General features: G+C 38.1%; 2 protein-coding genes across 3 annotated transcripts in view; one reads left to right on the top strand and one right to left on the bottom strand.

The window, feature by feature from the left end:
- Window positions 1-3,702, top strand: part of ATP13A5 (ATPase 13A5) — a 106,598-nt gene extending 102,896 nt beyond the window's left edge. Inside the window, exons 30-31 of the mRNA XM_063107050.1 lie at window positions 1,835-1,915; window positions 3,364-3,702. Of these exons, the coding sequence (XP_062963120.1) occupies window positions 1,835-1,915; window positions 3,364-3,624 (342 nt within the window). The 3' untranslated portion in view covers window positions 3,625-3,702. The remainder of the gene's footprint in view (window positions 1-1,834; window positions 1,916-3,363) is intronic.
- A 3,570-nt stretch (window positions 3,703-7,272) lies between these two features.
- Window positions 7,273-24,797, bottom strand: PLAAT1 (phospholipase A and acyltransferase 1). Of its 2 annotated transcripts, none has more exons than XM_063114638.1 (4): window positions 24,610-24,797; window positions 17,867-18,005; window positions 13,615-13,880; window positions 7,273-7,525 (listed from the first exon to the last, which is right to left on the bottom strand). In XM_063114638.1, the coding sequence occupies exons 2-4, from the start codon at window positions 18,003-18,005 to the stop codon at window positions 7,424-7,426; spliced, it is 507 nt and encodes a 168-aa protein (XP_062970708.1). In that variant the 5' UTR covers window positions 24,610-24,797; the 3' UTR covers window positions 7,273-7,423. The 2 variants fall into 2 exon arrangements, with proteins under 2 accessions (XP_062970708.1, XP_062970711.1); XM_063114641.1 differs by lacking the exon at window positions 24,610-24,797 and adding an exon at window positions 23,686-23,899.
- Between the last annotated feature and the right edge of the window lie 297 nt (window positions 24,798-25,094).

Raw genomic sequence — 25,094 nt, 5'->3', positions numbered from 1 at the left:
TGGACCAAGGCAGCCAGTGAAGTTTAGACTTTATGCCAAAACAACAGGGAGCCATTGAAGATATTTGAGCAGATTTTTCAGCAGGACATTTAAGACACATTAATTAGATGATGGTAGGAAGGCTATATGTGAGAGCAGAGAAACTGTGGAGAGAGAAGCAGTTAGGGAATGAAAACCCAAACCATTCATTCATTTATGAAACATTATGGAGGTGCAGAGTGTGCTTGGTACTAGGGTTACAAAGATTGTTAAGAGGAGTCACTGCTCTCAAGTAGCTCAGAAGCTAGAACGGAAAACCATCACATAAGCAAGTAATTCCAAATCAAGGGCCTTCTAGGCCAAAGGTTGGAGAATTGGTCTCTCTAAGAGTAGTGGCAGCAGTAAGAGAAAGGGCCTGATTCTCTGCTAGGATCTGACTTACCTTCTCCAAACAACCCTTTTACCCAATGTGCTATATTTCACAATCCTAATAAAGGCTGTCTCCATTTGGGAGAAAAAAAATAACATAGTATGACATTGAAATAATGTATATCAGGATAGTAATGAAAATTTAGGATAAGTGTTTAGATACTATGGAGGGTCTGTGGTTTTAGTCCTCAAGAGAGCTCAGTCCCCACACAGTCATCCATCCATATTCTATTCTGGGTGGTCAGAAACGGGAGTGCATAACTACCCTCTTGCTATTATTAAAAAAACAAACTTACAACAAATCTAGTTTTGTAAATCTTAATTAGCTTTAATTGTGTTTCTAGAATTGAGCAGCAGTCAGGACCAAAATGGTTTAAAATGCTCCACCTCACCACATGTGCAGGTTATATTTATAACCAGAGAAAAGGAAGTGACATCCAGAAAGAACCTGATTGGCTGCATTTGCCTTATATGGGTGTTTGGCAGCTCTGATTGGCTAGAGGTTCAGTTGCAGTGATTGGCTGAGATTCAGCTACTTGTTACGAGAGTATATTCCCCAATTAGGTTACAGTCTGTTTACACATCAAGTCTGTTACACATCACTACGTACAGAGCAAACTTTAGGCCAATCTTAAATTGTGTATGGAGGTAGCTTTAGGCCAAACTTATTTCAGTTTAACACCATGGATGCAGCCATGGGAACTTGCAGCTCTCACACCCATAAATAAATGTATTTGGCTGTCAATGTGGACCCTGCAGTCTTTAAAAGGGGGTGCGCTGAATGGAGCTAGGCTTTCATAAAGCCATTAGATTTTGAGCTGGGAATATTTGTTCAAAAAATTTGTACCTAGTCTCAATCAAAATAAACTTCCACCTCTGTCCCCTCTTATGTTTTACCCATGTGTTGATTTTACTGAAAAAAAAAAAAAAAAAAAAAAAAAGATCCAAGTAGATTTTGCTTTGGAAGTATTGGAAGTAATAATATTATTAGATGAATGATTTAATCGTACACCCTTTTCCTTATTTTATTTTTTTGCACATGGCCGGTAATCCTTGACCTTGGTATTATAACACTAAGCTCTAACCAACTGAGCTAACCAGCCAGCCCTTCCCTGTGTCTTAGAAGATAAAAATGAAGAGACACATAAGCAACATCTGCGACTCAGGGCACACTTACTCTATAGACACTGTCACACGGTGGAGGAGCACAGGCCAAGAAGGGTCAGTTATCATTTGAATTCTGACTCTGCCATTTATTTATTGGCTTTGAGTCAGTCCTCAGGTAAGGCAGTACCTACAATTTTCTCACTTGTTCAGTGGAGAAAGTAATGCCCACCCTCCGAGATCAGATAGGTGTTACAAATATTTAAATTAAATAATATGTGTAAGACGTGCAAAATGTAATGATGTGTTTCTTTTACAACAGTTGATCCCAACTATAACATCATGGAGGGTTTTGATTTTGGTGGCAGCCCTCGTCCAATTCTGTGTGGCTTTCTTTGTAGAGGTAAAGTAATTTCTGTATGGCTCTTCTTATTTTTCTGAGGAGATAAGCAAATAAAGGATCTCATTCTCAACAGATGCTTATTTTTTAGAGCAACTACTTGGGGACCCCAAAATGATAATTACTAAGGGTTTGTAAAAACTACACATGTTCTCTTTGGGGGGACTTCCTTTGAGAATGATTTAAATTTTTTTGAAGCCTGCATGGAAATGCTCCTGGTTTCTTTTACATAGAAAGCAAAACATCAAATTAACTGTAATTTTGCCTCACACGAAAGTGTTTTACTTGTCTAATGTTCTCAATAATCTAGGAAAGGTGAGACCAGGTGACCTTCCAGCTCTAGAATTCAATGAGACCTTTTAGAGTAAAGAGCTGTCTTCAGGATGGCTTCCCTGATTAAGGGACAAGGAAAGCCACTGGTCATTCTTATCAATTCCTACACTTGAAAGTCTTTCCCTGTAGCATGTCTCTTTTACTCAGTGTCACTAAGTGACTTTATCTACTCAGTAAAAGGCTTGGGTGCTCTTTTCTAAACTGCGTAAAAAAAAAAAAAAATTCATGTAATGTCTCTTGGAAAAAGGGAGCAACCAAAAATTTTTAAATACACTGAAAAATATTGTATACCATAAGCATAAAATTTATCATACTCTTTAATTCAGGTATTCCATTTTTGACACTATTATTTTTTAAAAATAACACAAAAGGAGAGAGAAAAAACCTCTACATGGATGAAGATATTCATTATAGTATTATCTATAGTGGCAAAATATAAGACTTAGAGATGCTATTTATTTAAATAGTTATACAGCAATTTGAAGAAATGCCATATAGTCATTAAAAATGGTTATTAGGAAGACTATAGTTGTGTTCTTACCATAATAAACTAAAATATTAAAGACTGTAGCTACATAAAAATTGTGTATGACAAGGTAGTATAAACAAAGTGGAATGCAAAATTTGACCAATTATATTAAGCGTGTAAAAATTGTGTAAGCATGTGAACAAAATAAAAAGAGAACTCAAAAAAAATGGGGGGAAATCCCCCCTGATTTCTAAGGTTCATGTTCATTCAACAAACTTTTTTTGGCATCTTCTATATGGCAGGTGGCAAGTAGCAGCACTAATAGTTTTTTTTTTCTTTTCTTAATTTTGAATAAATTATCATTATCATTTCAGTCAGGCAGTAAAATAATTTGAAGTGAACCATGAGCCAGGATTTAACTAGGAAATCTGTACAAATGAAAGGCTGTAAGGTTTTGGCAAATTTCTGTGGACACAAGTAACCTCCTGCTTCTAAGGAAAGAATTAGGGGACTTTGGGAGAAGTGGCTGCAGAAGCGGCAGCAATGGCCTGTGTCAGGGGCGGGCCTGGGGAGGCAGCCATGGTGCTGTGGCCCGGCCACGGGGGGAAGTGCATGAAAGTTTGATTGTTTTTCTCACCTGATTTTCCAGGATGCCATCCTTCAAAATCAAAAGCTATGGCTGTTCATCAAGAAAAACTTTGGTTTCTTCTCTAAAAGTCAATATAGGAACTGGCAAAAAAAGCTGGCAGAAGACTCAACCTGGCCTCCCACAAACACGAAAGATTATTCAGGTGATGGCAGAAATGGATTCTACATCAACAGGGGCTATGAGGGCCATGAACAGACTCCAAAAGAAAAACTCAAACTGGGAGGCCAGACCACAGAACAGCATTTTTGGACCAGACTGTGATTGGGATTTTTGTCATACATGCTTAACAGCATCACCTTTTTTCCCCCAAACTAAAACATCATGGAGCAGTGATGATAGTCTCCCCTTATCTCTTTTCTGCCCATCTGAGAATTCAAAGCTCACTTTTCAATGTATTGAGCTTTGCAATGAAGGACCTTAAATATGCTTATTTTGACTGTATCCTTTACCATGGGGAGAAAAAAATGCACTTCCTGAATTATCACTTTTAATGAACTTCATATTCATATTACATAGCATTATCCTGTTTAAAATGCACAGCTTTCATGGTAGTGAAATTAGTAGCATAAACATCAATAGAAGAAAGGAAAATTGAGGAAAATTTTGGCCTTTGAAAGTTTTACCAAAATATTAATTGTCACAAGTTTAATTAAGTCATATTCATTTGTGAAGAACATTTATGTACATATCTTTTTTTCAAGGTCACAAATTCCCCTTTTTTCTTCTTTTGAATGGTTTTAACAAACAAGAATTGACATTTACTTCAGAAAAGTCAATTCTAACTATGGTAAGCCAGAGTTGTGGAGAACAATGGGGATTTTTGTTAATTGAATATAATCTTGTTGTGGGCTAATATCTAAGCAAACTCTACCAAAGTTTGGCATCTCCCAAAATATATTGTTTTGGGACCAGTGAGCTAGAAGGTCTAGACTAGGTAATGAAATAAACTGTTAAAATGTGCCTTTCACTTAAAGAAGCAGGACACCATAATTTACTTTTTATTACTGACACATGAAAACTTCAAGTTCAAACTCTAAAAGCTCAACATTACTCATCTTAAAAAACAGTCCTAGGGAAGGGACCCATAATGTTTGTATCATAATGTTTGTAACAATTCTCAGGCTACTAAACAACCTTAAATTCTAATTCATCTTTTAAATATTTAAATCATCTTATTAGGTGCACTTTAAAGACCACAAGAAAGGATACATTCTTTACAAGTATTTCTGCATACTGTTACCTTTTATAAGTTCACCATCATTGTGAACATGAGAGTACGTTTATTCCTGGTGAACATTTGAAATTACCTACTAGGCTTTCCTTATAATAATAAATCTAATTTTGCTAACTTAGATCTTTAAGAGATCACAGGCGATTAGTTAACCACTCCCATCGCATGAGTGCCAGTTAGGTGCCTAACACAGTTATGTATGGATTCAATAAAGACAGCCTTGAGATTACAATTCTGAAATCTTTAGGGTTGACAAATATTTTCAACTTCTTAGCAATTTGCTACTGTAAATAGCATTGTAGACTTTGTTACACAAACTAGAAGCATAAATGCAAATTCCTATAAAAATAAACTCTCTGTGTTTACATTTTGTTTGCTTTTTACCTTTTCCTTGCATTCACAGCTCTTTGGAGAATCATACTTTTCAAAATGTGTCTAATTTAGTGGCTACCAATAACATGATAAAAAGATAAAAGAGATTTTTAGCTCTGGTTAAGAAATGTCAACTTAAAAATATGGTAGCTCAGGTATTTAATAATTTGACTCAGAATGAAAAGATTCAATTGATACACTATGACATTTAGATAGCATAAAAAGGTTTCTTTTTTTTTTTTTTTTTTTTTAAATCCTGATTCAATGAATGTACAGGCATTTTTCCCCCTGCTTTTTCCAACAACCTATTAGGTACCTGGTGGACGATGATCTTTATTTCATTTCACGCCTTTCTTTTTGTCGTCAGAACACGTTAGAGTTGAACTCCACATTTACTGCTAAAAATATGCTCAGAGAAAGGTTTAATAGCCTGAGAAAAAAACCTCTGCTAAAAGCACAATGAGCATGAGCACATATCAAACAACCACCTATAGGAAAAACAAAACTGGGAAGTTGTAAGCTGCCCGTCAAGAGAGGCCAATTTTATGGGAAACTGATGACTGACTGTGAGGTTACCTCTAAGGGTGAAAATGACTCAACTGCAGCCTTGAACACTACCAATGCAAAAATGGATCCGTGAATTTAACTTAAAAGAGCATTTGCAACATTATCCACCATAGCTAAGAATGTCTTCTGGAGTGGAAAGGTCCAGCATCCTCAGGAGGTTCTTAGGCCCAAATTCTGCTCCCCCTACCACTGCCAGTGTTGTGATCCTACCACACCAATGTGTCCTGCTTTTGGTTAAGCTTTGCTCTCCACAGGCATCCCTTACTGAAAAGTAAGCACATCTTGGGAAAGGTAACCCATTAGGCTGCTGCTAGTCTCACCTAAATCTGACAATATTAGAAAACTGCTCATTTTTCTTGACTATTACTTGGGAGCAGGACATAAAAGGAACAGCGACCTGAATCAGAATAAAAATGAAGGGGTAATTTTGGATCTTGGCAGGAGACACTCACATCTCTCCAGAAGACCAGTGGAGAAAGAGTTTGGGGGTTATCTGTAGACAGACTTGGTGCCATAAGAAAGGGAAGGAATTAGTCTGGGGAAAGGGGGGCCTTGACTGCTGCAGCACACAAGCCCTCCTGTTATTCTTAAACCTGCAATTAGCTTGTAGAGTATTTGTGGCTAAGGGATAAACTGTAAACCAGTTAAATAGGTCCAAGACTTTCCCTGAGTCTTCTGTTTAGTTACTTTACCGTATTCCTAGTTCCCTGAATGCCCCCAGCCCCAATATTTACTTGAACTTTTCCTTTATGCCATATTTTTTATGGTGGCACAAGAAGGATGCCATTGGCTGGTGGTGTGGATCATGGAGTAACGTTATAATGTCTGATGTAATGCTAGGGTACAGAGACCTGCACCCCAACTTTCCCCACCTGCTGCCACCAAGAATTCCACTGGAACAGTTTAAAAGCCAGTTTGTTTAATTCACTGAGGGGCTGGCTGGTTAGCTCCGCTGGTTAGAACATGGTGCTAATAACACCAAGGTCCAGGTTTCAATCCCTGTATCAGCCAGTCACCAAAAATAAATAATTCACCTGCATTTATTGGCATTTTCATTCTTGCCTTTTATTGACATAATCAATAAAATGAAGAATAAAATCACGACACTCTTTGATTAAAGCAACAGTGTTAAAAAAGTCATATGGAATTTTTTTTCTAAATATGGCACTTTAAACCAACACTTAATGATCACTTGCTAAGGTTAAAAGGTCAAACCACTGAACTATTTCAAAATTCAAAGGGAATAACGTAACTGTAGAAATAGCAGCCCACTCTTATATGTCACATACTTCAGACAGGTGAGTAGATTCCAGGGAAATCACTGGATCTGGAACTCTGGAGGAAAGAGCCCACCCCTCCCCCCACATATACAGGTGCAGGAAGATGGAGGTGCACCCACAAATGGCTTGTAAATCAGAGTTCCTCAATCTGCCTAGCCAAATTCTGAAGTTAGTTCTCAGTTTCTTTTCTGACAAGAAAAGGAATATGAATTTAGATGTCAACTCTAACAATTTGGAGCTCTTAACATTTTTTTTCAAAACCATATATAAATGGTTCTTCATCCCTCTGGCAAAATAGCCACTCTCTGGGAAAGGGAAAACAGTATTTATAGTAGGAGATAAAATGTGATGTGATTTTACGATCCTCTCCTGGCTCACTCAAAAGCCCTGTTGTTCTTCTTGTACAAGCTGCCACGGCAAATCTATGCTAGTAGGGAAGAAATTTCCTTTGCTCAATGATAAGATAATATCAGTAAGCAATTTATTAAAGAGTCTGCCATCCATCATTGAAATCTGGAACAATAATGATGCATTGAAAATAAGTATTCAGCCCAGGTATTTTTTTCCTCCTCACCAATTCTTTCAATTCCAATATCTCTTCAGTAAATTGTTAACAGTATTTTGCTCTTTGTCTATTTGGAAACAAGCCCAGGAATGAGAAGGCGGCGGCAGCAGCTGTCACAAACCCAATGGTACTTATTGCTCGGTTGCCCTAGAAGGAAACAAGAAACAAACAAAAAACACATCTTATTCTAAAGACATCTCCGTGTCCTAATCAAAGCTTTGGCTTGTTTCCTAAGTGAAAGACCTGTTTTAATGTGCAATCAGTACATTGAAAGTCCAATGCAGAAGAGAGGCGATCAAATGTCCACATCACAAAAAAATGATTAAGTATTGCAATGATGAATATGCTAATTACCCTGACTTGATCATCATACATTGTATACATGTATTGAAATATAACCCTATACCCCACAAATATGTATAATCAATGAAAACTAAAGTTCAATGCAAAATTAAAATACTATATACAAACAAATAAATAAATTGATAATTTTTATAATTATGCCAAAGATATAGAGAGATACACATAGGTATCTATTCCTCATATTCTTCATGTACCTGACAGTTTATAAACTCATTATGAACACAGTTTCTGTTAACCATCAAAGTATTATAGTGAGAAAGGTAGCACTACTCCTAATATGCAAAACATGGAAGTTATAAGTGATTTGTCTGAGGTCATACCACCAAGATGTTCAGAAGACAGGTTGAGTCTTCTGAAACCCATGTTCTCCCCCTACATGGACCCTACCCCATAAACACATACTTTGGTTTGGTTGGATCTATACCAGGGTGAGTATCATGTGTATGTGTGTGTACGTGTGTGTGTATATGTTTCTCTGACTAATAAATGACTATTAGAAAAAGAATTCAGGGATGTAATCTGGGCTAAATACCTCATAAACTCTTATTTAGTAGACACATTTTCTATTCTGGTAAACAGACTTCAAGAAAAGTCAATACTAATGTTAACTACTGTGTCAAAAATTAATTTCTTGTGTAGACAAAATAACTGCTCTCAAGTTCAGTTGTCCACACAGGAGTTCAGCTATTTATAGCTTTTGAGTGTTAATCATCATGATGAGAGATCTAATGAATATTCATGGTTTTCATGGTCTTCAACTAATATTGCCTTCCATCCACATGGGTTTGAGTGCAATTTTATGGCCCAAAGGTCACAATCAGACACTTCAGAAACATCAGGTATTCTGAAAACATCATTTGTTCTCTGGGATTTAAGAATTAGGGCTTTCAAATAAGGCAAAACATTTTTCCCAAATGACTCTGGGGATCCATCCAACAGCTGGAAAGCCTGACCCAGCTCATTTCTGAGTACGTCCTCTGTCTGGCCCGCAGGCTTCCACCACTGCCTGCCTCCACTTGTTACTGCAACACAATGCCACCCCCCTAATTGCAGCTTCCCTGTTGGGAACAGACAGGAAGAGCCAGGGCCAGGAAAGAGGCACATGATAGGAGTATTCACTCCACATATTTGCAGCATGTATTCACTCCACTACACCATTCTGTGGTCCACAGGGACAAGGCCTGTAATTGTAACCTCCTGCCTCTTCTCCAACCCTCAGTTGCCAGGGAGAATGGAACTTGGCCCCAGCCCTACCAAATCCTATTTTAGTTTACAATTTTCACTTTATTTGGTTGGTTATTTATATTTACATCACTTACAATGTTTAATTAATCACTACCTAAATTATTTCACAGGAGAGAATCAGAATTCACTGCCGCACAGAGATACACATATAGCATACGGAAAAAGAAAGAGGCAGGGAGATGCAATTATAGGACAAAATTCCAAAGAAAAGGCAGAGTCAATAATTAGACAGGGATCAAGCATTATAAATCAAGCTCAGTCCTAGTACAATTCCAGGCAGATGTTGAGGTCCCAAGAAGGTTTGATACAGGGAAATGGGGCAGGGAATGAAGAAATATGAAGGTGAAATCAGTGTCTTTAAACAGAGGTGTCAAATGACAACAGGTTAGTCTGGAAAAATGGCAGGATCGTGTGCATAGGGTGGTACCAGCTAGATGCAGACCACTCTGACTAGGTATCTTTCTGCCAGTAGAAACACACAATGTTAGAAAAATCTCATAAGTCTAAGAGGCCTGGGGAGGGGATGGGAAACCTGATTTTAAACTAAAATCCCCTGAGATTGCACAGGCCAGATATCATCATAATAAAGCTACTTTCAGTAGTACATGCAATTTCCCACATCTCAAATGTGCGTTCATTTCAAGTCTCATCCTACAAAACAAAATCCCATGTAATTGGGACAATCTCTTGGAGTTACGTGTAATGGGATCTGACCTGCAAGATTATAGCATGTTCTTGGTGAACCGGCACACACAGGACCTTTTACTTCATGGCTTACTTAGGATTAAAAAATCACCAAATCCGACTCCGCACACTTTATCCTTTACAGGGCTTTCTGTCTGTGGGCTGTAATAAAGGCCTAATTCTGAGGATCAGTAAATGCCCAATGAAACATTAGCTGAATCTGGAGCAGTCATGTCCAGACATCAATGTAGCGGGTCACAGATGACTGCAGGGTTTATCAAAATGTCTCTTTCCTGAGAGTCTAAGGCTGCAGGGGCATGCACCGAAGCATGGCCAGGATGTGTTCATGTGTCGTCCATCTTGTATAAAGATAGACACATTTTAATAACTTGTTTGGACTATAACAGTAAAAACTATTGTTTTTAAAAATTTTGAAAAATACACCATGGACTGGGAGAAAACTCTGGCAAAAGACACATCTGACCAAGGATTGTTATCCTAAATATATAAAGAACTCTCAAAGCTCAACAACAGGAAAATTAACAACTCAATTTTAAAAATAAGCAAAAGATTATCAATAGACACATCACCAAAGATGATATGCAGGTAGCAAATAAGCACATGAAAAGATACTCAACATTGTATGTAATTAGGTAATTGCAAATTAAAACAACAAGATACCACTACATGCCCATTAGCATGGCTAAAATCCAAAATATTGACAATATCAAACACCAGAGAGGATGTGGAGCAAGATAAACGTTCATTCATTACGGGTGGGAATACAAAATGGTACAGCCACTTTGGAAGACAGTTTGGCAATTTCTTACAAAACGAAATAGACTCTAACCATATGATCCAGCAATTATACCCCTTGGAATTTACCCAAAGGAGCTGAAAATTTATGTCCACACAAAACCTGCACATGGATGTTTATAGCAGCTTTATTCCTAATGGCCAAAACTTGGAAGCAACTAAGATGTCCTTCAACAAGTGAATGAATAAATAAACTGAGATAGATTGATAACAATGAAATACTATTCAGTGCCAAAAAGAAATTAGCTATCAAGCTACAAAAGTACATGGAGAAACCTTAAATGCATATTACTAAGGAAAAGAAGCTAATCTGAAAAAGCTACACACCATATGATTCCAACTATATGACATTCTGGAAAAGGCAAAAGTATGACAACAATGAAAAAGAAATTAATGGTTTTCAGGAGTCTGGGGGGAGGGGAGGATAAACAGGAGGAGCAGAGAAGAATTTTAAGACAGGGAAAATACCCTGTATGATACAATGGTGGATACATGTCACTATAAATTTGTCTAAATGCATAAAGTGTACAACACAAAGAATGGACCCTCATGTAAACCATGAATTTTGGCTGATGATATGTGAATGTTGGTTTATCAGTTTTAACAAATGTACCACACTGTGAGAGATATTGATGGTGAAGGAGGATACATGTGTGTGGGGAGGAGAAGAAATTCCCTTTACTTTCAGCTCAATTTTGTTGTGGATCTAAAAACTGCTCTAAAAAATTAAGTATATTATTTTATTTTAAATACATAAAAGCACAAAGAAGAAAAACAAAGATGAGGCCACAATCCTTCCACGCTTCTAATCTTTTCTATGAAATTATAATTTTTTAAATTGGGGAACTACATAGCCATTTCCTAAGAAAACTTTTCTAAGCTCAATACTCCTAAGCCTTAAGGAGACCCAAAAAACTAATCTAATACTAGCTATGATTAGTGGTAATACTATTAATTATTGGTAGTAATAAATAACCTAAGTGCTGTCGTTTCTGTTAGAGATTTTACTGAATGTGCCAACAAAGGACTAAAAAATATTTTAAATACTGTAGTTAAAAATAATATCCCTCATAAGCATACTGTTTACTGGAATGAATAATACATAATATAGTATGCTAAGAGACTTCAAATGCCTCCTATAATCTTTAAAACAACCTCAGTGTATAGATTAGGACACTAATAAACTGTGTGTCCAGGTCACTCAGCTAAGAAGTGGTGAAGATGAGTCCTAGCTCAGGTCAGCAGAACGTCAAAGCTTAGGCATGTTCTTCAGGCTGTCACTGAACCATCTTCATCAGAACCTGCTGGAGGCAAGTTCTACTATTTGCTGAGGAATAATTAAATTTTTATGACTCTGGGTCTGGGTCTGAATGGTGAAAGAATGATGAATTGCAAGTTAGAGTCAAAGCAAGAAGATGGTTCTAATCTGTTCTTATTTAACCACATGTTTAAATAGAAAAATACTCATTTTTTTCAACCACTTTATCGAGGTATGTTTAACACATGAAAAGCTGCAGATATTCAATGTATGCAACGTGATGTGTTTGGAGATAAGGATACAACTGTGAAATCATCATCACAATCAATGCCATAAAATTATACATCACCTCTAAAAGTTTCCTCCCCCCTCTTTGTTGGGTTTTTTGTTGTATTTTGTCATTTTTTCCTTTTGTGGCAAGAGAACATAAGATCTACTCCTTTAGCAAATTTTTAAGTATACGACACTGCATGGTTAATCATAGGTCCTATGTAGTACAGTAGATCTTCAGAACTTATTTATCTTGCATAACTGAAAACTAACACTTTGACCAACACTTCCCCATTTCCAAAAATAAAATAAATAAAAAATGTTTATTGAGTGCAGTTGACAATTTTATTATTAACAAAGAAGAAGAGGGATAGAACCTATTTCCTAACTATACCACTAGTTTGCAATGCAAAGGTGAGCAGGAATTTGTGTGTGTCTTCTGTGTTCCAGCTTGAAAGCAATTTATTGTTTCGTGTGAATAAAACATTATATTCATGTATTTCCTATTGAAAATGAATTTCCAATTAAATTATTTCCTAATGAAAGCAAATGTATCCTTTCATTATGTTCCATCTTCGATTTTTCCAAGCTTTCATGGTAGAAATGTAACTTCATTTCTCAGAATAGAAGTTTATATAACAAACCCATCATTTTAAGATACTGGAAGCCTTGAACACATTTAAGTCATTAAAATATTAGTAAAATATTATGACATTATTCTTCAAATTTTTAGTCTTCTTTTAAAAGTTGTTATAGGTAACAACACCCTGGAGTTTAAAATCTATTAAATTATCTTTGATATTTTAATTTAAAAATACTTTTATATGTATTTTGGATGAACAGGACTTCCTCTTGATAATAGTTTTATATATTTATTCTCTTACATCATCTTAATAAATCTTTGGGCTACAAAGTCTACTGAATTGGTGGGACGACAGGTAGGGAAAGGGCAATTGAATTAAGCAAGCTGTTAGCTGGGAATCCTCTATACCACAAAATAGTAGTGGTAACTGACTAAATTGCAAGGTACTTTAAAAACAAAGTCAATTAATGTATTAAAGGTCATCCCAAAGCTCAATGAATCAAAAGATCTATTAAAAGCACAAACTTTCAGTGAAATTAGCATTGCAAGGAAATAGAAAACATTTACAAACCCACCACGATATGTCATCAGTTGGCCACTAACCACCAATGAAAAAGAATGACTGTCTATGTTTCTGACAAATGAACTCCCACTCAAAAAATTCAACATCCTTTCAGCATATTCTTTTCAGGATGACTTTACTAATTTGAGATTGCTGAATGGTGAACTAATGGGAAGAAAACTGAAGGACAGAAGGCGATAAGACTGACAGAAAGCTATGAACTTGATTCTACCTTAAGTCCCTTCTAGCCCAAAATTCATGATATCCATGTTCTAGTCAGTTTGGTCACCAACTTGCTGCATGATCTTGGACAACTCAATTCCTTTCTCTGTCCTTCAGAATTCTCATATTTTCTTATTCTTTTCATTTTGTTTGACGACTGGGAAACTTATCATAGCTGATAGTTATTATTTTCTCAATGTAAGAAACTTCTTGTATCTCCTAATAAAACTCACCTGCTCTGAAACTCCTTCTCCATAGCGAAGCAAAGTCACAAAATGCTCACAGTTGTTGACGAATAAGTCATACGCCACCTCCTGTCCAATAACAAACTCTGACCGTTGCATGACTTCTTCCACGGGAAGAGGGGGATATGTTTCATCATATTTATTATTTATTCTATATGTGTCATTCCCAACAACATCCTTCAAAAGCTGCATCTTCACCATGGCCTTTGTGCTGAATATAGACTTGGCACTTGTAAATGATGCAGGAATGCCATCTAGAAGGAGGAATCTGGTTAGCAAAGCATAGTAATCCAGTCCAGTGAATTCCAATGCCATCTAAAGACTTTGGAAATGCTGGGATGTCTAAACCTAACTCTGTTCCTAGCATAGCATCAAACCCCAAACCACTTAATCTTATCAGCCTTAAGCACTCACTCTGTAACTTGTCAATAACACTTAATATCATATGAGTGAGAATATAAGAACAACTTTCTGAAAATATATGATCTACACTTTACCTCTTCTTGGGAAATAAGTTCTCTATCAATTGGAATTATTATTAGAGACACTGATATTTGTTTCTAACATAGCAGAGATAAGATTATTGCCCACTTTTTCTATAAAGCATTTTCTTTCTCAGTATCTGAACCCTTCCAAACTAACATCGTGGAACTTAGCAGGACTGCATTATGACTGACAGACTTGTCCTAGTGCCTAAGCTGTACTTCTCATCCCCTCTACCCCTTTTTATACTTGTTTTTTCAACGAGGCTTCAATTTGAGGTCCAATTTTCTGTTCCGAAGCCTACAAGGTACCCCAGTACTATGAGGAGTCAGCTAGGTCAGTCTGGGGCCCTGCTTTTCTTTTGCCAGTTCTTTTGATCAAGAAACTAAGTCCTGAACCTGAAGCTAACCTGGCAGGCACTGTCCACCAAATGTGGCCACATGTGGTGTCCCACCCACCTGTTACATTGCCCCATGCCCTGCTACCTTACTGCCTGCATTGGTAAGCGTGTGCCTAGACTGCCAGGAACCAATGTATCCCAGCCTGTCAGTGTCAGTACTTAAGGCTGGACAGATGAGTCCTCAGGCACAGGTCTAACACCAGGCCCTGGTCCCTCTCCTATGGCCCACAACTGCTATGCTTCACCATGTTCAGGTGAATCATCAGAGGAAGGATCTCTATGTATCTAGTGTTTAGAAACTCCCCCTTTTAGTAATGACTGAAAGCAAATTTTCTTTTCCACTACTCTTTTGTCTATCTTCCTTCTCACTGGAGCAGTGTTTCCAGTTAGTATCTTACACAATGAAAGTTCTTACACATTACAAGTCCTTACAGCATATATATATATCCGAGTTGGAATTATAGCAGTCCCCCCTTATCCACAGGGGATACGTTCCAAGACACCCAATGGATGCCTGAAACAATGGATAGTACCAAACCCTATATATACTATGTTTTTTCATATACGTACATACCTATGATAATGTTTAATTTATAAACTAGGTACAATAAGAGATTAACAATAATAACTACTAATAAAACAATTACAACAATATACCATAATAAAAGTCACGTGAAAGTGGATCTGATAACCGAGATGGCTACTAAGTGACTAATGGGTAGTAGTGTATACAGTGTGGATACGCTGGACAAGGGACGACTCACAGCATGGGCTGGAGAGAGCCCAACAGTGTGAGATTTCACCACACTAAATGTGCAATTTAAAATGTATGAACTATTTCCTTCTAGAATTTCTCATTTAATACTTTCGGACCACAGGTAACTGAAACTACAGAAAGCGAAACCATGGATGAAGGGGGACCACTGTACTAAACTTTATTTTTGACTAGCCCAATGCAAAAATGAGGAAATTGAATCGTGGAGAGGTAAATTGGCTTGGAAAATAACACAATAGAATAGTTAACAGTAGAAACAGGAACTGAATTTCAATCTACAGGATCAAACAAAGCTCAATGCTTGAACCATAATAACATGGAGTTCAAGACATGAAAATAAAGAAATAGCACTGAAATCCCATATTATTTTACAGATGTAAAAACTGCAGAAATAATGTAAATGTACAGCTTTGCTTAGTGTTGATCACTAGATTCTGGAAATTAATAGCTCTAAATCATAAGTATCATTTTATTTGCCATTTTTATTTTCAATATTCTAGAACAAGTGGCAAATATCTCAAAATGTTGCAGAAACCATTTCATTAAAAATTCTCCAAAGTTCCCATGATAGTAACAACTAGGCCTTCACTTTAAACGTAACTTGAGGAAACATTTTTACTTTAAAGGTATCTTGAGGAAAAAATACTCCAGGAACTTGTTATTTGCATACATTTTTTCCTAATAAATAAATAAATTTTTAAATATTCTTTTTTAAATGTTTAGGAAATACAGAAAAATAAAGCATAAGCATGTAAACTAGGACTCACCTATTATCTCATCATCCTTAAATAACTACTATTATTATTATGATGTACTTGTATGGCTTTTATTAACACATGTACATAGGTGTGTGAATATGTGTGCATTCATGTGTGTACATATTGTTTTTTTGCAAACTAGGTATCATTTTACATATTGCATTTTAATCTGAAACTTTTAAATAAATATTATATGAAGAGCATCTCCCATGCAATTAAACATGTCCAGAAATATGATTTGTCAATCACAGAATCCCTTTCTCTAGGATCAGTGCTGGTCCCAAGATAAGCCATGAACTCACTGGACAAATCAGAGTAATTCTCCATGATTTTTTCACTGCAAAAGGCAGGGAATAGCTCTTTCCTGTTGGGTCCACAAGTCTCTAAGAATGAGCACCTACGGCTGTGTGTAGTCATCATTTCAGCTTCACAGGGAGGCTGGGAGAATGAAGACAGCATATAGATTTTCAAAACACAGAAGTGAGACAGAGAGTCTTGGTGGTGTTCACACCCCTAGATCTAGGCATCTCTGAGGCCAGCACCATCTCTATGCATTCTACAGTTTCCCTCCGTGAATCAATGCATTTGATTTTGGGATTAAGCTAATTCTAGTTTTATTTCTGTTACTTGCAACTAAAGAACATTGACACATACAGACATTGTACCTAATATTCTGTGGCTAAAGCATAATTTGCTGAACTATTCCCCTACTGAACATTAAGCCAGTGTCTATTTTTAAAACCGTTATAAATGAAATAGAAGTGAATACTCTTAAAGAGAAATGTTTGTCCACATCTCTAAATACTTCCTCAGAATAGATTCGTAGAAACACAATTGCAGGGGCAGAGCATATGAACTCTTTTGACTCGACACATATTGTTAAATTGCTTTTGTGAATGATTTTATCAATTTATTTTTTCCGTCAACAATATCTTTGTGTTCATTTCATTATACCCTTAGCAACACTGATTGCTATCACTTTTTAACTTTTGCTAATGTGATAGGCATGACGTCTGTCATTGTATTATTTTACAATTCCTAGATGACTAGAAAGTTGAAATTTTTTAAAATGCATATTAGCTTTTGCTTTTCTTTTTTTACAAACTGTTCACATCCCTTACCCATTTGTTTGTAGGGATTTGGGTGTTTGCTACCACCTTGGCCTGCGATACTCTTTCCCCAGTCATCTGACTAGTTTCCTTACTTCCAAATTTTTTCTCAAACATTACTTTCTTATGAAATTTTCCTGACCACTTCACTTAAAACTGCAACACCCCTCACCATGACTCCACACCCAACACTTTTAATCTCACCTTGATTATTTTTTCCATATCACTTATCTCCATTGTAACATTTATTTCTGTAATTTATTTATGCGCTCTCTGTCTCCCCCTACTAAAATGTAAGTTCCACCATGCAGGGAGTTGTCTGTGTAACCCCAGCACCTAGAATGACATTCAGCACATACTAGGTAATCTATAAATAGGTTTTGAATGAGTTGAAATAATCTATTTGTGTGATATATGAAGTCACTGGAGCTGTTCATGTTTGTGGCAAATATTTTCCCCAGCTAGTTGTTTACTTTTTAACAGCGATTTTTTTTTTTTTAATCCAGAGGTTTTAAAATTTAATGTTAATTGGCCTTTGTGATTTCCTCAATGCCACTTTGGTCTTAGAATATCCTTCTCTAAACTTACATTAGCTGGATTTATCTACTTTCTACATTTTATTTCTGCTTTGTTTTGTTTTATGATTTCATTCATGATTTCTTCTTATAACAAGAAGACTAAAATGCTCCCATGAACTGCTGGAAACAAGCCTTACCTATAGGCGCTATGTTGATAACATAACCATCACCCAAGTACAGCGCCCAGTGCTGATAGCCAGGACGGAACACTTCAATCAAGTCCCCTGGGTAGGGGTTTCCAGGGTAGTCCAAACAGAAGTGATTATTAAATGCCATCTGCAATGACAGACCCAAAGAGGATTTAGTTGATACAATTTGCCAAAAGAGAATCAGCTTATCTTCCATAGAAGCAGAGGGATACAGAATTTATTGAGACTGCATTCCTTATTAAAGACTTAGACACACGTGACCGTTCTTCTCTTTGAATGATTCCAACATTGAATTATGTGTGCACAGTAGACAAATGGAGAAAGAATTTGTCTTCTATTGCTTAATTTTCTATAGTGATGCTTCTCATCCTGATCAATTTTAGGGCCCCTTTATTATCATGAGCATTTTATAATTCTCTCTTTAAATCCAGAAATTCATGGATATTATAACTTACCTATACACAAAATTTCAAAAATATTAAATATTAAAATATTCCCTATTTGAAATAGAAAGGAGAAATAAAAGGAAAGTAAATTTATAATATATATCTGTTTTACTATATAAATGCTCAGTCCGTGACTACATTAAATGATATAATAAAGTGTCTATATGCCTGCACGCACTTAGCATGAAAAAGGCAGGATTTAAAAGCATAAGATAAGGAGTCTCACAACCTTTTATACAGCACTGTAGTAAAATCAAGGAGCAGAAGTGAATACTAATATTCTGTGACTACTAAAACTCTGCAAAAAAAATACCTTGCATTGCAAAACTTCCTCTGTCATTTAATTTAATCAGAGATAGGTTCCAGGCTGAGATGCACGTCCAGCCAGAAACTCAAGTATAATGTAAGATATGGGACATTCCTTCCTTGTTCAGAACTATGCTGCATATTGTAACACTTCTAGGTACTCTGGCTTCTGCCCACTAAATATCAGTAAATAACCTTTGTCATTGTAACAATCACAAATGTCACCACAGATTCCCGCCACTCCCCTAACTGCCCCACTCTCTGTCTGATTCCTAACTTACTGAATCCAGAGACAGTGCAAGGTGGTCAACAGTAGAAGCAGGACAACTTGGAAGGCTGGGGAGTTCATCATATCGATGAGTATGTCTGAAAATTCTGTTTGGTGAGTTTGTTTGCTTTTTTTCTTTTAAGTCAATACTTTTCAGAAAGAACATATACATCTCTGACAGTTAATTTTTACAGAAGGTTATATTTTCTATGCATGGCATAGAAGTAGAATGACTCAGCAAGACAAAGTTATGTACATCTATCAGTAATCGAAGGCAGATTTAATGCTATATCCATGTTGAATCTCTAACTGACCAAAGGGTGTTCCTCAAAATCTCACTCTAAAGCAGATATGGACACTCTTTTACAAAATAAATCCAAGTGCCATAAATGGAAACTTCCAAATCATCTGAATTATAATTATAATAGTACAGGCTAAGGACTTGGGAATACAGACTATCATTTTTCTGGCACTGTACAAGTCTTTTTTACAACAATTAATATTGGAAGGGTGTTTTCCCAAGTATTTGTATGCCATCTGTTGAAAACTTCAGTCATCACACTGTCACAGAAACGTGGCCAAATGTAAGCCGCCCATCTGTTGGAAAATAACCATTAAAACAACTTTATGGAAACCATTAAGTCTAACCACCCTCTCAAATATGTTTGCGTCATATTAATATGGCAGTTCACAATTTGGCCACGTGGGTACTAAAAGGAAAAATAGATAATACACTACGATATAAACAAACACAGTTGCCATGAATAGGAATCAGTAAGCACAGACAGCTGCCTACTAGAATTCTGAGACCCAGCCAAGCTTACAATAATAACAACCATTTGAACAGGGAGCAATATGTAGTGTAACTTTTTTTTTCTTTTTCAAATGCACTATCTCAATTAACTCTACTTGACTGAAAAAAAATCTCACAACTATTTTAGCTTATTATGTTATTATCCCATTTACAGAAAAAAAAGCTATGGTAGAAAATGCCAACTTTTGGAAAATACCCACTGAAATCCTTATATTATAAAATATAGACGGAAAATAACTGGACTAGGTGTTAATGACATGAGCTCTTCTCCCATTCTTCTTCTTGTTACTTGCTACTTCTATAACTTTGGGGGGGTCACTCAGACTGAGTCTCAGTTTTCTTATTTTGAAGATAGGCATAAGAATACAGGGCTGATTTGTTTAGCTCAAAACCTTCTGCAAGTCACCCTTTGTGAATTAGCTACAAGCTGTTGCAAGTACTTTGTGAACTGGCAAAAAAGCTAGACAGGTGGATGGTAAGAGAGAGGCAGCCACTTGTAAAGGTTGAGATTGGTTCATGGCTTATGTGCAATTTTAGTCCCTGATCCTCTCTTTACAGCCATGACAATTCTGTGAGATGGATGATTTCACTGCAAAATTGTAATATATTTAACGTACTTTCAATTTCTGACATATTTTGTAAACTGATTTATGAAGTATAAATTAATTGACTTAATAAAGCCTATCATATTTATAAAGATGAATAAATCTTGCCCCTGTTACTGCCGCTACTGAGGTGCCCTGGGACCTCAGAATTCCTCATAATGCAGCTTGAGTAACACCTATCTAGTTCTAGTCCAATCATTTTTAAGATAAAGGAAATAGAACCAGGGAGGTAATTTGACTGGCCAAGTTCATATGCTGTTTAACAACAGACTTCCAACAATTGGTGCTGGAGCAAGTGAACATTCATAAAATTCAAAAAAGAACCTTGACCTAAATTTCATTCCTTAGACAAAAATTATTTCAAAATGGATCATAAACTTAAATGTAAAATATACAACTATAAAATATAGGAGAAAAACACAGGAGAAAATCCTCAGGATTTTGGGTAGACAGAGTTCTTAGAATTGATAACAAAAGTATGATCTATGAAAGGAAAAATTGATAAATTGGATGTCCTCAAAATTAAAAATGTTTGCACTCCCACAAATTGGGAGAAAATATTTGCTAACCACATATCTGAATAAGGCCTAGTATCGAGAACATATAAAGAACTCTCAAAACTCAACAGTAAAAATGTAAACAATGCAATTAGAATGTGGGCAAAAGACATGAAGAAACATTTCACCAAAGAAGACACACAGATGTCAAGTAAGCCATGTCCACCATCATCAGCCATTAGGAAAATGTAAATTAAAATCCCAATGAGATAACACACCTATCAGGAATAGCTAAAATAAAAAATAATGACAACAACAAATGCTGACAAGAATGCAGAGTAACTGGATCACATATTCTCACTGCTGGTGGGAATGTAAAATGGTACACCCACTCTAGAAGCAGTTTGGCAATTTCTTAAAAAAATTTTAACTTATAACTATGATACGATCAAGCAATTCCACTCCCAAGCACTTATCTCAAAGAATGAAGACAATGGAAACTATGTCTACCCAAAAACTTGTACAGAAATGTTTACAGCAGCTTTGTTCATAATAGCTCCACACTGTAAACAACCCAGATGACATTCAATAGGTGAGTGGTTAAAAAAAAACACTGTTGCAGGCATACCATATAATGTTAACTAAGGAATAATAAGAAACAAAATATTGATATGTACAACAATCTGAATGAATCTCCAGAGAATTATGCTGAGGGAAAAAAAAAAAAATGCCAAAAGGTCACATACTCTATATGATTCCATTTGTATGACATTCTTGAAGTGCCCAAATTATAAAAATAGACAACAGATAGTGGTTGCCAGGGGTTAAAAAAGTTGTGAAAGGAAAGTGGTTGTGGCTGTAAAAGGGCAACATGAGGGCTTCTAGTGGTCATGGAAAGTTCTGATGGACTGGTTAACAACTGAGAGCTGATTATTTTGATCACCATTTGACAAATGGGGAAACCGAGACTCAGATGAGTTAAGGGCCAGAACTAAAGCCACACAGGTAGTAAGTAACAAAATGAGAATCTAATTCCAGGTCTCTCTTCTTACAGGCTTCATGTTCCTTCTTTATACTATTAATTAACATCATTAACCAAAGGAATTGCTAGTAAGAGGTTTTTTAACATTCATACGCAGAACCCGTGAGATAGGAAGTGGAGCCTTGCTGGAAACCCTTGCTTCTCTCCTGTGAGGGAAGTATCAAGGGGAGGCTAGAAGCATCTTCGAGGTGCCCTTAGGCAAATGGCTATAACCTGTCTGCATGGATAATCTGATTTACTTGGGCCACATCTACCAATTTCATTCATGCACAAGCATGTAAGATAGTGCTTCCCAAGTATGACATAACACAAAACCAATTAAAGATACATTTACAAAGTCCTCTACTACAATGCGCGTGTGTTGTGTTTAAGATAAAAATGCTTCGTTTTAACAGTTGCCCTGCACAGAACTGTGTGAATAGTTTATAAAAGTGTTATGAAGGTAAGTCTGTATTCTTTGTGCAAGAAATTTCCCATCTCAACTGCCAAAAAAGGCTGCTCTGTTTATAGCTCCATGTTGGGCCCAGAGGATGCATCAAAAGAAATAAATGCTCCCTGCACAGATAGAGACAGGCTGATTAACTGCTGCTCATGTCCAAGAGTCCAGCTGTGTTCCAGGAATACTAAAAGCACTTTTTCACCAACTACTCCCAAGAATGCTACTGGAAGTCTGAAATACAATCACAGGTGATCACAGGCTACCCTAGTCCAACAGCCTCCCAATTCCATTTGGGCCCTTTCCTATTCCAGCTGCATTTTTCATCTATAATCCTGCTATACTAAGATAATTCTATGAAGCCCTGTGCCCCCAGACTGGCTAATTTCACAGACTGCCGGGGCTGCAAGGATCCTTGGTCCAGCACTCCAACTCCACAGCTGAGGGTTCCATTCCCAGGCCGTATTAACCATCCTCGGCCACACACAGTCATGCTCTCTGCTTAGAATGCTTCCAAGGCTGCCCACTACTGACTGATTCCCCATCTTGCCCCCTCTATAATCTTGGCCTCCAAATTTATCTCTATATTCTAGGCAAACCAAACTATTCATTATTTTTCACACTCGCCTGGTGATTTTTTTTGCTAACATGGAATCTTTTACCTGAAATGCCCATTTCCAAATGTCCCAAAACATCCCACTCCTAAAGATCCAGGCCAGATGCCACCTCCTCCCCTAGGTCTTCCTGCAGTCAGCCAGAAATGACGTCTCCTTCTGAGTTTCCACAGCATATTGTAACCAAAGACCCACCCCACGTCCTACAACTGCATCAGTTACTGCTGTCTGGGGGATTTTCTCTTCTGCTCAATATGGAGGGCTGGTTCTTGTTTATCTCTATATCTTCGGTTTCCAGCAAAGTGTCTGGCACAAATAACTACCAGGCAAATGTTTAATGAATGAAGGAATCAGAAACCCAAGCTCAGGGAGGCACGAGTGGCTGAGTTTTTCCAGCACCAGTCATATTAATAGCCCTGAATGCCAAATATCACCATCCATATTTCCAAAATCTAGTGTAACGATAATTACTTGTATTATTTACTCACATACACTTCAGTGCAGACAGTAGGTTTTAAGAGTCTTGACAAGGAGACTGGGTTTCTAGTCCCAGTTCTGCCATTTAATAGCTGTGTGACGTGGGGAAGCAGGTCTGTCTTCCCCTGTGGACTCAGGACCCCCATTTGTGAAAAAGAGGAGGTGGAATTAGATCCGACGCTCTCCAACCCTTCCAACTTTTCCTTTTGACAGTTGGTTAAAACATGGCTGCCTGGACGCCTAGAGGGCCTCCCTCTTCGCCCAGCACCCCTCATTCTTAAGCCCGGGCCGTCTTCCCGCACCTGGTGGCAGCTGCGGGAGTCCTGGGGTCCCCCTGGCCTCGCAGCTGCTGCTTCTCTTGCAAGCGGCCGCAGGGCCCCTCCACAGGCACCAAGGAGACGTCACGGCGCCAGCAAGCGACCAGCACTCGGGGCCACCCTCCAGCGCCAACGCCAGCCCCAGCGCGGGTGCGCGGAGACCGTCGCGGCGCCCCTTGCAGCTCCGAGACGCCCGCGCGCAGCGGCTCCAATGCGCACGCCCCGCCCTCTGCGAGCCGTTAGCTCCGCCCCGGGGGTGGGGCTCTGCCGCCCGGCTCCGCCCGAGCCACCCGGAGTCCCACGTAGCCCACCAGTCCTGGCGTGGTCCCCTCAGGGGGACGCACTGCCGCCTCACCCTAAGGAGCACCGACACAGCACTGCCCGCCGCAGGCCCGCACAGACACGCCAAGCCAGAGGTCGGAGCGCAGCCCCAGCGCGGCACCGAACCTTCACACCCCTCCCAGCCACTCGGACACTCCTGCAACACTCTGATGCTACCGGGTGCTGTGCGGGGCTCTGCGGTTATAAAGATTATCTTGTTGAGCCTAGGAATAAGTGTTCGGGAAAACTCATCATAAATACACACTATACCCGCTTTGGAGGCACGCCCTCTTCTAGCTCTACACACATGCCTTTAGGATCGAGGGGATCCCGGACGCTGCACCCCCAAAAAGCGTCTCAGTCTTTGACTCAGCTCACACACACGCACACGCACACGCACACGCACGCACACACACACACACACACACACACACACGGGCTTTGAGGACGCACCGACCGTTCCTTTTGGACCCTTCCCTTCCCTCGTACCCCTTAGCCCAAGATCAACTTCAGAGCGGGGAGAGGAAAGAAAGGAGGGAGAAAAGAAGGATACGCTAGCCTTAAGACCTGCAGATACTGGGTTTTTACCTGGCTCGGGATGACATGGGGCCTTCATGAAAGACAAGATTCACTCAGGAAGCCCATTCCCGCGCCTCCTGCCCTGCCCTGTCTGGTTCTAGATAGACAAGCAGGGCAGGCCCCGTATTCAGCCGGCACAGTGTCTTGGGCACTGTGACATAGCAGGGCCTAACTGACCTCTCAGGTCAGGTAGGCCGATGAAGCCTCCAGGAACACAACCATGTGAGTTTAAAAATAGACCTGGAGCACGGAGAGTATCCTCTTTCTCACTGCTAAAAAAGAGAGGCCAGTAAGGAAGGCTTGGCAGACTGTTTCAGTGGACTTTTTAGAGACTGCGCAGGACTTTCCTTCAAACTAGTCATAACCTAGATTTTTACTCTGATGTAAATGGAATCTCAGCTAAAAGGATTTTTTTCCACTGATTCAAAGGCTAAAATAGCTCCCTAATTTTATGTGTTTGGAATGAGAATTACCTAAGTATACAGCTGTTTTTA

The sequence above is a fragment of the Cynocephalus volans genome, chromosome 1 (assembly GCF_027409185.1).
Source record: "Cynocephalus volans isolate mCynVol1 chromosome 1, mCynVol1.pri, whole genome shotgun sequence".
NCBI classification, from domain to species: Eukaryota; Metazoa; Chordata; class Mammalia; order Dermoptera; family Cynocephalidae; genus Cynocephalus; species Cynocephalus volans.
This window is presented reverse-complemented; position numbering and strand designations above follow the sequence as displayed.